At 38.9% G+C, this 10,677-nt stretch overlaps 1 protein-coding gene across 1 annotated transcript in view; it reads left to right on the top strand.

The window, feature by feature from the left end:
- The first annotated feature begins 1,141 nt into the window (after positions 1–1,141).
- Positions 1,142–10,677, top strand: part of TFEC (transcription factor EC) — a 94,505-nt gene continuing 84,969 nt past the window's right edge. Inside the window, exon 1 of the mRNA XM_086473004.1 lies at positions 1,142–1,342. Within this exon, the coding sequence (XP_086329130.1) occupies positions 1,142–1,342 (201 nt within the window). The remainder of the gene's footprint in view (positions 1,343–10,677) is intronic.

Below are 10,677 nucleotides of genomic sequence, written 5' to 3'. Positions count from 1 at the left end.
GGCCAAGGAACAGGAGATCTAATGTCTCATGCTGTTTATATTACAAAAAATGCTCACACTGCAGTGAATTAGTGATAGTGTTCAAGCCTCATTGTGTTTCCTGGGGGCAAAGCAGAATACACCAGTATAAATGTGCTTTTATTTTAAAGGGTTGGAGACTGATCCTACAAACACTTTCTAGCATGAGTACTTCTGATATAAAGTTTTCTTCCCCAGAGCTATTCACTTTTGAAAGGGTTACTTTTTGCAGGAACCAATCCTTGTGTTGTATATGGCAGTTTAGAATCCAGATTGTGAAAATATTTCTTCTTCTGAACGTAGAATGATAATGTGAATGGTTGTTAGCAACGCAATTCCTCCAGCAAACGGGAATGGTTACTGCATACAGAATCAGTTTTACCTTCATTACTTTTCAAGAGGTTACTTAAATATATTTCATATCTGCTATAGAGCAAGTAGGAAATAGAATGTGGAAAAATGAAGGTTTCTCATGTCAGTTGTGGTCCTTTTCTTTTTAACTGGCAGTTGTTCCTATTTTCAAGTGTTTGTTTCTACTTTAATGAGGATATCAACTTTCATCCAGTGAGATGTGTGGGTCACTTTGTTAGCGCACTTGCACACACCAAGGCAACACACCAGCTGGAAATTTTGACTTTTAGCTGAATTATTTTTCCCCAGCAAATGGCTTTCCTTTTGACATATTTTAATGTACTTGCACACTGAGAGGAAGAGTGGGTGAACAGAAAACAGACTGTTTTATTAACCCAGCAGTCACCTTTGAGATTCATACATGTCCACTTTTTTCTTGCCTTTGTACCTAATCCCAAGAGACTGGTACCTGGCTTCCCTTGGAATAACAAAGTCAGTCACAAACCTCCAAACATGATTGTTAACTGAATGCCAACTGTTTCTTCTCATCTTCTTTTTTTTTTTTTTTTTTTTTCCAGTAGTATGTTAGGGATTGTGTCTTTATGGGTGCCCTATAACCATAACATTAATTTGGTTTTATACTTAAGGATTTATTTTTTTTTCAACAGTAGAGCTACATTGTTCAAAAAATTAAATTGCTTCTTCTATTTTGTGTGTGTTTTATAGTGATTTTTTCAGCTCTGCTAATAGTGGAAAAGGAAGAAATAAAGCAATGCTGCAGGCACTGACTGGACTACAGTTTCAACTCAGAGGAAAGCTACAGGATCAAAAGTGGACAGATAAGCACCCTCGAGAAGAAGCCCATGCACATTATTCACAGTGTCATATGCCAGTTTCACAGTATCCTGGGTTCAATGGATTTTTTCCGGTGGGAACACACTTTTCATCAGACAAAGCTCCAGCAATCTCAGAGGTACCTGTATTACCAGCAGATATTTACAAAGCAGATTTCTGAATGCTGTGTTATCTGCAGAAAGCTATTCTTAATTGTAACATAATTAGCTCATTTTGAAGTGCACCTAAATGAAATCCAGGAGGGAGGTGAGGGGTAAAGATGTTGGAATTAACATGTTCTAAGAAATACTTAGGGCTTAAGCAAGCAAATGATGGGGTACTGACTAACTAGGTCTTGTCCCCATGCTGGCTCAAAACGTGTTCCTTGAATCTTTAGTCTTAGTATCAACTCTCTAATGATGTAGGGCTGTAACTTACACTCCATCTTCCATTTGGATGGTGGAATGTCTCTGGAGCTTTACTTCCAGGCAGCAGACAGGCTGAGGTCCAGTCAGGGGCGAATGGGAACAGGAACAGGGCTCAGCAGCTCCATGTTTGCTCCCTCGCCCTGTGGCAGAGCAGGCAACTTCTCATGACATGGGGAGCAAGGATGCTGCCTCCTGAGAAATCTGTGTCTAGAAAAAGTGGTTTTGGCATCAGCCATTTGAGAATATATTTTTTTTCACGCATTGCTGTTGACAGCCTGAGGCGGTCCTGGACTGTGGCCTAGCCTTTCAGCTCCAAGGATGAGCAATGAGGAAGTGGTTTGATACAGTGGCCACAGTGTCAGGGCAATATCACACAGGCTGACCACTGTCCGGCCTCAGCAGGGAGTGTGCAGGGGTGCAGAGGTGCCCCGTTTCACCCATGTCATCTCTTGTGAGCTGTGCATTGCAGAACAGATGCCTAAAACACATCACTGAACAGATCAGATGACGCCACCATATTTCTCTCTATTTGACTGGGAAGTAACTGTGGTATTTCAGATACCACATGGTGGCAGCTGTTGATAAAGGCTGACGCTAGTTTGTTTTTAATTTTTAAAACTGAGGAGAGATTAATTGCAGTGAGTGGAGCAGCCAGGTAGCCATTTCAGAAATGTTACATCAGGAATGTTCTGCTAGCTTAGTATCTGATGCACTGACCCTCTTTCTCATTTAGCAGTGGGAAGTAAAATAAAAAAAAATAAGTAGAGATTCAGCTGCTATCCAAACTCTGAATCCAACAATGAATATTTTAAAACTTTCTTTGACTGCTAATAAACTTTCTTTCGAGTTCTTGCCACTCCCTTTCTCTTCTTGGCTCCCTCTGCTCTTCTGTTCCTCCAGTATTCCTCACTGTAGCCTGGGGAAAAGAAGTTTAAGAGAAATAATAAAGTTTTTATTTATTCCTTACAGCTTTTCTGCCCCTGTGGGCATTTGTCTGCCTGTCTGGCTAATGTGCTGTAATGAATCTGCTCTCTGCCGTACACACACATATCGTCCTATCAATCAGTGAGAGGAAATTCTGAGTATAGTGAGCGCTAACAAGCACTCAGAGGGGTCAGTACACCAGCGCGCTACAATGGCATGCTACTTTCCCCACAGGCTCCTTTAATTGGGGGAACATAAATGAGGCAGCTTGTGGCTGGCACCATGTCTTCTTGCCAATCTCCCCGCTTTGGCAAACTGTCTCTGCTTCAACTTTCAGGGCAGCACTAACCCTCCTCTGGCTCCTGCTGGAAGGCAAGTTCCTCTCAACCCCTTTGGAGTCTCTGGGTTAACTGGGGCAGATGGAGCTGCTGGAGGAGCTCACTTGCAGAGGCTAGCGGGTGATCAAAGGGTGCTGAAAAGCCTTTGGGCATAGCACTTCTTTGCAGGCTGGAAATCACAAGGAAAAGAGAAGTGGGAAGAAGTGGAGAAAAAGTAAGTGGGGGACTGAAGAAAAGTAAAGCAAGTGCGGGATAGGAGAGGGAAATGGTGAAAGAACTGGGAGATAGGGACACTGGAAGGACTCAGGAAAAACGGCGAGGAACCAAATAAGAGGAGGGAAAAAAGAAAAAGAAGTAATGACAAAAAAGATGTGGAGAGTCATGTATTACTGGAGAGAAACACTAGAAGTAGAAAAAAAGTAGAGAAAACTAAAAATATTCCTGTGCAGAAGTCAGGGGAGCCAGGAAGCAATATCTCCAAAAGGTCTCAAAGAAGACCAGATCACCAGAGGAATTTTTCAAAGGCAGGTGTCAGGTCTTAGACAAGAAATCATGCCCAATCCATGATTAAGTAGCAGTGGTTTTAGTTATATTCCTACAGACAACTTGACTTTTAGACATGATTTCTTTTCACCCATTTGTGGGCTGCCAGCACGCCATTAAGGACTGACTGTCATTGCTCTGTAGCCAGACTTATGATTAGAGTAAATTTTCTATCAGAGGCTTCACAGCAAAGCCAATCTGTCCTTTTTTGGCTGCCTGGAAGTTGAAAAGGGATTTGTTGGGAAGAATAGAAGAATTATAAACAAATAAAGGGTTATAAAGTCTAAGGTGGGAACTTGGGGTTAACAGCATGTAAGGACATATCATTATACATTTCTGAAAGTCTCACATTTTCTTTGCATGCACAGAAGTTCTGATGTTGATAGGTGTAGCACGTTTGCATGACAGTCAAATGATAAAATATCTTAAAGTAGTTTTTCATTGCCCAGAGCAAGCACTAACAAGGAATCCATCTTAGGTGAAAATTTACTGTAAAATACCATTGAGAACTCTGTCTTTGAAATCAAGGGTTTGGAAAGGTAGCAAGAAAGGGTTAAGTCTGGTATTTTAGGCAAACAGTAGCAAAGGCCTAAGAAAGAGAATTCAAAGTCTGAGGCCTTGTGCTGAGGCCCCTTTTGGTGACAGAAAACCTGGATCCAGAGTAATTTCTGTGTTGATCAAGGAGAGTCACCTATACTCTTCAGGAAGGCAGGTTAATCTAAAGAAATATCAGAGGCAGTAAAAGAGCTACCAGATTTTCTCCTGCAGTATTTGTAAGCCCTATAAACTAAGAAACTTTGGCTTTAGCAAATATCTAGATTGGAGATTTTGAAAGAAAATCTAGAGGAAAATAGGATGCCATTTGTTACTCAAAAAGTGTGTCTTCTGCTCTTGAATGAATGCCTGATGAGGTGAAGGGCAACATGTAATGAAAAATGCCACCCTTCAGTCAGTGGGTAAAGGCCAGGATCCTACTCTCTGTGTTTACATCCTTCTGCCCTTTTCTCAGGAGTGTTCCAGTATCTTAGTCAATGTTCAGCTTAGATAATGACTAGGAACACCTTTTGAAGGAAAATTTGTTTTCTTTGGGAATGGCTTTTATCAAATATTACTTTTGTGGAAATTTTAGTGTCTTTTATTCTTCAAGTAATTAATCAAAGCACACTAATTATCTAGCATTTCAGGTTGCCACTTATCTTTTTCCCTGTCTCATCCTTTAATAGATATATTTGAGTGGAGGTTAAATTATTTAATTTATATATATATTCCTTCTCCAGCTTCTCCTTTCTCCATGACATGCCTCTTTGTTGTCAGTGATAGACTGTGTATTTGCAAGTTCAGGATTGTGCATGTCCTTTGTGAAGACCATTGGCAACTTCTATGTAAAAAGAGCGATATTACAGTAATTAACATCCTAAAACCAGAAATAATCATTAAGATACAAATATTCAAACTAAGATATATTTCCAGGTGAGGTGTTATGACTGGAAGAATTCTGTTGTTATGGCAGAATTTTAAAAAAGTTAACAGGTTATTCATCACTTGTATAGCAAAAGAATGGCTGATATGGGGCTTGCTTAACAAAGAATGAGAGAAAGATAATGTGGTTTATGGAAAATCAATTTTGTCAGACTAACTTTGTATCTGTTTTGATTTAATTTAAAGTTTGGTTGATAGAGATAAGATTGTTAATATAATATAGTCAGACTTCTTCAAGGTGTTTGATTAGCACCCATGGCAAATTAACTTTCCATGCAATAATTGGATTAATAAATTTAATAACTGACAGTTGTGAAAATGGATTTGGAAATGAGGGAATCATTGCTGATTTCGGTGTAGTCCTCTGGACTAGAACAAGAGTGAGTTCTTGGCCCAGTGCTACTTAAATATATTATCAACTACTGAAAACAGTTTACACATGTAAGTGACTTCTTTGCTGAAGGAGTGGAAAAGAGTGCAGAAGAATCCCACTTGTATAGAAAAGCATGGGCTTCTCAAACTGTCAAACTGTGTGCACAACTAAATAATCTGTATTTTAATGAGAAGCACAAAAACTGCACCCGCAGAAAACGAAAAGCTCTATCAGGCCATAAGAAGGCTTTATCCTGGGGACCTGTAACTTCGTCAAAGCCTTGGAAGTCAGAGACCTTCATTAACTGGAAATTATCTGCCAAAGTAACATTGCAGCAAAATAATTAATCAAATTTGTATATCTAAAAATGCATATAAATAAATAAATAAATAGTCCTTGAATAGGATTTGGAATACTGGCTTACCTGTGTATTTGGGGCTGGTCTGACTATTAGCAGATGCTGTGTCGATTCAAATCTCCCCAGATCCAGCAGGAAACTAGTAAGAAGGTAAGGACAAGACAAAGAGTCCAGCAAATTATTGAAGTATAAAAAATTATCATGAAAGATTTGGGGAGCACCATCTATTTAACTGGTGAAAAATGAAGTTTAAATTTGACCTCCAGAAAATCCACCAACAGCTGTAGAAATACCAAAACGTTGAAAACAGGCTCTCCCATATACACAGCAAAGGTATGGAGGGTACAGTGGCTGGAAGCTGAAAATGGAGTGCCTGGGTAAGAATCTTTTAATCTGATTTCAGGCATGTACACGGTAGATATCTGATAAATACTTTCCCATAGCTCCCAATAAGGTCAGAGTGATGCTCGCCTGCATATACTGGGAAAAGCTCTGAGTAAGGCTCTGTCAGCCAGTTTAAAATCCCCACCCTACTATGATGTTCTGTATGAGTGGCTAGGGAGAATAATACTATTGCAGTGACCTGGGATGCTGAGGAAGCTTGGAGGTAAGCTTCTTGCAAACATGCCTATAGATGGCTACATTTCTTTTGGAAATAGTTGTTTAAAGCTGCTGGGGCTTAATTTTAACACCTACTCTTCTAGAACCTTCCTGCAGGTAAATTTTATATTTAAAAATACAACAGGTCCAGTCCAGTCTTCTGAAAGGCACAAATATCTGTTATACTTATAAGTCCTGTGTTGCCTGCCTTATATTTCCTGTGTAGGGAATCTCATTTACCCAGTCTCTGCCACACTGACATCTTTCTAGTTCTTTTTCTGATGTCCTCTGTTGGTTGCAGTGACTCCCACATTTCATACAACAATGCAAACACTTCCAAAAGCCAATTTGGTTTTTGGTAGGTAGGCACATAATTTGACAGATTTTTGACAGATTAGGAGACAGTATGAAAGGAACATTAGAATGGCATGATCTTACTACTCCCACAAAAATATATCATTTGAAGGCATGAAGATGCACTATATATCCAAGAAGATCCTTTTTGGATCCACATATATATCTCATCTGTCTCTGTAGGTAGGCTCTGTATTACCATTTCAGGGCTTTGCTCCAGGCCACAACTCCTGTGTAAATGACGCATTAGCAGCACACAGGAACATGAGAGTACTTAACCTAGAATAGATCAACTGTACATATAGATCAATAAGCTGTTTCAGAATGCCTTCCTTGGGATCTCCCCTACCTCTGAAGCAAGTGCCTAGATCTGAACTAGATGCCTTAGTGACTTTTTATAGGCAGTGGGGCAAGCAGGCCCTTTTAAGATCCAATTTATCTGGATTATCTTAGGTGTTTACTTTCAATTAAGATGGATTGCACCCTCAAAATGCCTTTTTTCTCCCTGTTGACAGAAAAAAGTCTAGATAATTAACTTGGATGTAGGCATCTTCATTTTCTCGTACACACAAAGTCAAATGAATTCCACCACTATGTCTTTTGCTTCAGAGAAAGGACAGAAGTCTCAAAACTTCTTGATTCCACTTTAAAATTATCTTATGAGCTGATGCTCGAGGGTTAAAATTTAATTTTATGTCAAATTACCACAAGTAAAGTAATTGAGGTTATTATGCTTTTTAAGTCTTCCTGAACTGTTTGCTGAAGCAGTTTCTAGCAGCACAGCTGTCTGTGTGTTCGCTGAGTTCACATAGATTGTTTCATGGCAGTCATTTGAAATACATTACTTTTTAGTTCTATGGACTATAATGTCATTATTTTTTAATGTTATACTTACATTTATTGATACTAATAAAATTCTCATATTTAGTATTGATATTTATATAATAAGAAAGAGCATATAGAGAAGAGGAAAGGTGGAAATGAGGTGAATGGGTTCAGAAATAAGGAGGAAAAGGGAAATAGGAAGGAGAGCAAAATATGTTTTGGAAGATCTGGAAAGAGGAGGAGCAGAATGGAGACCAAAAGATATGGGTAAGTGGGAAATAAATAGAGAGATCTGTGTAGGATCCTCAGGCTCACTCATTATTTTGTAGACTTTTATAATATCTCTTCTTTTCTTCTCCTTTTCAAACTTCACAGACTTCATCTTTTTAACCTTACAGCGTGTAAAGTCTACAGTCTCCATTCTTCCTCCCATATACCTCATCATTTTTTGACATTTTTTTAGACCTTTTTATTTTTGCTATGTCTATTCTTGCACACACCTCTTCACATCTGAGCACAGCTGTTGACCTACTTCTGTGCCATAATTCCCATAGCATGGAAATCACTGCTGTCACTGCTACTAAGAGAGTAAGTTTAGCAGGTCCTCACGTTCATCAGTTGAAGAAAGCATTAATGCTGGATCAAAATTTGATTTTTGACTCAAAATTAGAATCACGGGTAACAATTGCCTAAGGACTTGAAGGTGTCTACTGTTAGGATGGTTCAGTCTAATGTGTATTGTGATTCTTTGTATGAAGGAGGCCAAGAAGTGTGGAAGACAGGTCTAAGAAGAAAAAATAGTCATGCTTTGATCACAGGATCTCCTGATTTCTTTCCATGTATTCTCAGCTCAGAACCTTGAGCAGCAGTAAGGTGTCTTGTCCACACTGTGCATTTAAGTACGTCCAGGATATGACCAGACAGTTATCCTCTCAGCAACTCTCAGAAGAGTTCTTGACACAGTTTTGGATTATGCCAACTAGTGCTCTCCTTCAGTAAGGTTTGGAAATTACAAGGTCCTGGGATAGCTTATAATTGGCATTTTGCAAATAGTTGTGTTCTTGTAGTTGGTAAAGAATTTGCTGACAAAAATATGGGCTCTTCCATGACTTCTGGTCTCAGTGTCCAATGCCATTCCCAAACATATCAATTTTATAAATAAAATTATAACTTAAGAAGGTCCTCTAAAAATTCTCTTTTGACAGCCATGTGCTGTCCAGTGTATATTTCAAAATGGGTGGTGCAAATATGGAGAGAACCCATTTGCAAGAAGGGATAAACAATTTTAATTTTTTTTTTTTTTTTTCCATGGGGAATATTAACAAGTCCCAACTGGAATTAACAAAGGTTTTGCAATTGTAAAGTAGAGAATGATAGTGCAAACACTGCTGGCCCTACCTCGAGGGTGTGCAGGCTTTTCCAGTGTTGTTGAAAGGTGGCTTAGTTTCTTGCCACCTGGAACAGAGAAAATGAATCAGCTCCTCAGACTTGCAAAGCAGATCAGCTTTTTCAAATGCTGGCTCAGGACTAAAAGTGTAGCAGAAGTCCCAGCTTCCTATTGACTTCAGTGGAAAAGTAGGAACCATGACGGGAGTTAGGAGTCCTATGTAAGTCTATACTTGGCTTGACAGTCATACTATTCCTGAACTGACAAATGGCAGCCAAGCAAGAAGTAGTGAAGCTGAAGGGTCACTAGGGAAAAAAAGAGCTTTGAAACAGCAGTGCTAGTCTCTATGACAGGGGCTATAGTAATTGAATTTTGAAGAGACCTGACTGTTGAGATATTAAGTACTATACACTGCATTAGTAATTACATAACAGATGATGTTAATGATTCTTATGCAAGTGTTTGTTAAACCTGTAATTCAGATTTAATGAATAACCAATGGCCTTTGTTATAAGAAGGAAATCCACACTTCATTTGTGAGATTAATCTTATTTAAAGTAAAAATTCTCTCTCTGAATAGCTGGTGGTATTCAGCCTAAATTAGCATCTGCTGAAGTGAGCAGTTGAGCTTCGTCTGACATTTATTAGGACAAATGTATAAAGGCTGCACTGTGGCAATATCATTTAATTGTCAGGGCAATTAGTTGCCACTTTGGATATCAGGATTGTTACTGAGTTAAAAAAAAAAAATTAAGGGAAGAAGATGCTGGTTGTTATGAAGACCCAGCAGAAATGGTTTCCCTTTTAGCTAGAAATTGTGTCTGAATTTTATATTTCTCGTAAAAGTGAGAATCTAATGGCATAGACTGGACCCAGGCATAACAGGGAAAAAGTAATCATTTTAACGGTGGTTGGTCTACTTCTTGTGACTTCAAACCAGCTCTGACTTTTATAAAAAATATGTAAATCACTGGATGCTAGGGGCAAAGTCCTTGTAGTGTTTACGGCTCTCTTACCTCCCTGGAAAAATCAGGATTATTTGTTTTCTTTTCAACTGTATTAATATATTAAGAATAAGAAAACCTTGTGTCCTCATGCATTATTCTGCAAGCCTTAGTTCATTTCCTCTGCAGTTTGTGTAGACCTCCTTAAGCAAATCAGATGTGCAAGTTGTCCAACAGTTTGACGCGTATCTCTTACTATAAGAGCTTTCTTAATTTGAAAAATATGCATATGGTTATATTCTTCAAATATACAAGTAAACTGTCCACTGCACGAGACACCTCTCTTCAACTGCCCCCATTTATTGCTCCTTTTGTTCTCAAATATTTTCTAAAGATCTTTGCAATCAATGTTGCTTATCTGCCATGTAAAGTTAACATAGCAGAGACAGAAAAAAATCCTGCATAGAAATGTGAGCCTGTTTAGCTCAAGGCTCCCATCACAAGTGTAGTGCCTAGAAGCCTGTTCTCTGGCAGCTTGTACAATGGCTGGCCTTTGGATTAATATAGGAATGCAGACCTACAAGTCCCTTAATCTTCATAAAGAATGACAACCATGTCTCTAAATGGCTGGAGTGTCTGTGTTGTGTGTTCATCCTGTCCTTCTTCCCCCCTCATCAAACTGGGATTTATCAGTTCTAAATCTGTCCAGATCAACTTCTACAGCCTGCCTTTTTCGTGTGTCGGTTACTTCTGTAGTGGGACATATTGGAGAAGGTGATTAGATGATCCTCTGTGTTATAAAGCGGGAATTTTAAATCAAATTCTAAAAAGAAGATAGTGAGGTTTTTATTTTGGATATGCCAGAAACCTCTGGGCTATGTTGTGACCCAGCTGAGTAGAGGAAGAATTTTGCTATCTCAG

The sequence above is a fragment of the Leptosomus discolor genome, chromosome 1 (assembly GCF_034619465.1).
Source record: "Leptosomus discolor isolate bLepDis1 chromosome 1, bLepDis1.hap2, whole genome shotgun sequence".
Taxonomy (NCBI): Eukaryota; Metazoa; Chordata; class Aves; order Leptosomiformes; family Leptosomidae; genus Leptosomus; species Leptosomus discolor.
The sequence above is the reverse complement of the archived record's forward strand: the minus strand, read 5'-3'. Positions and strand labels throughout refer to the sequence as shown.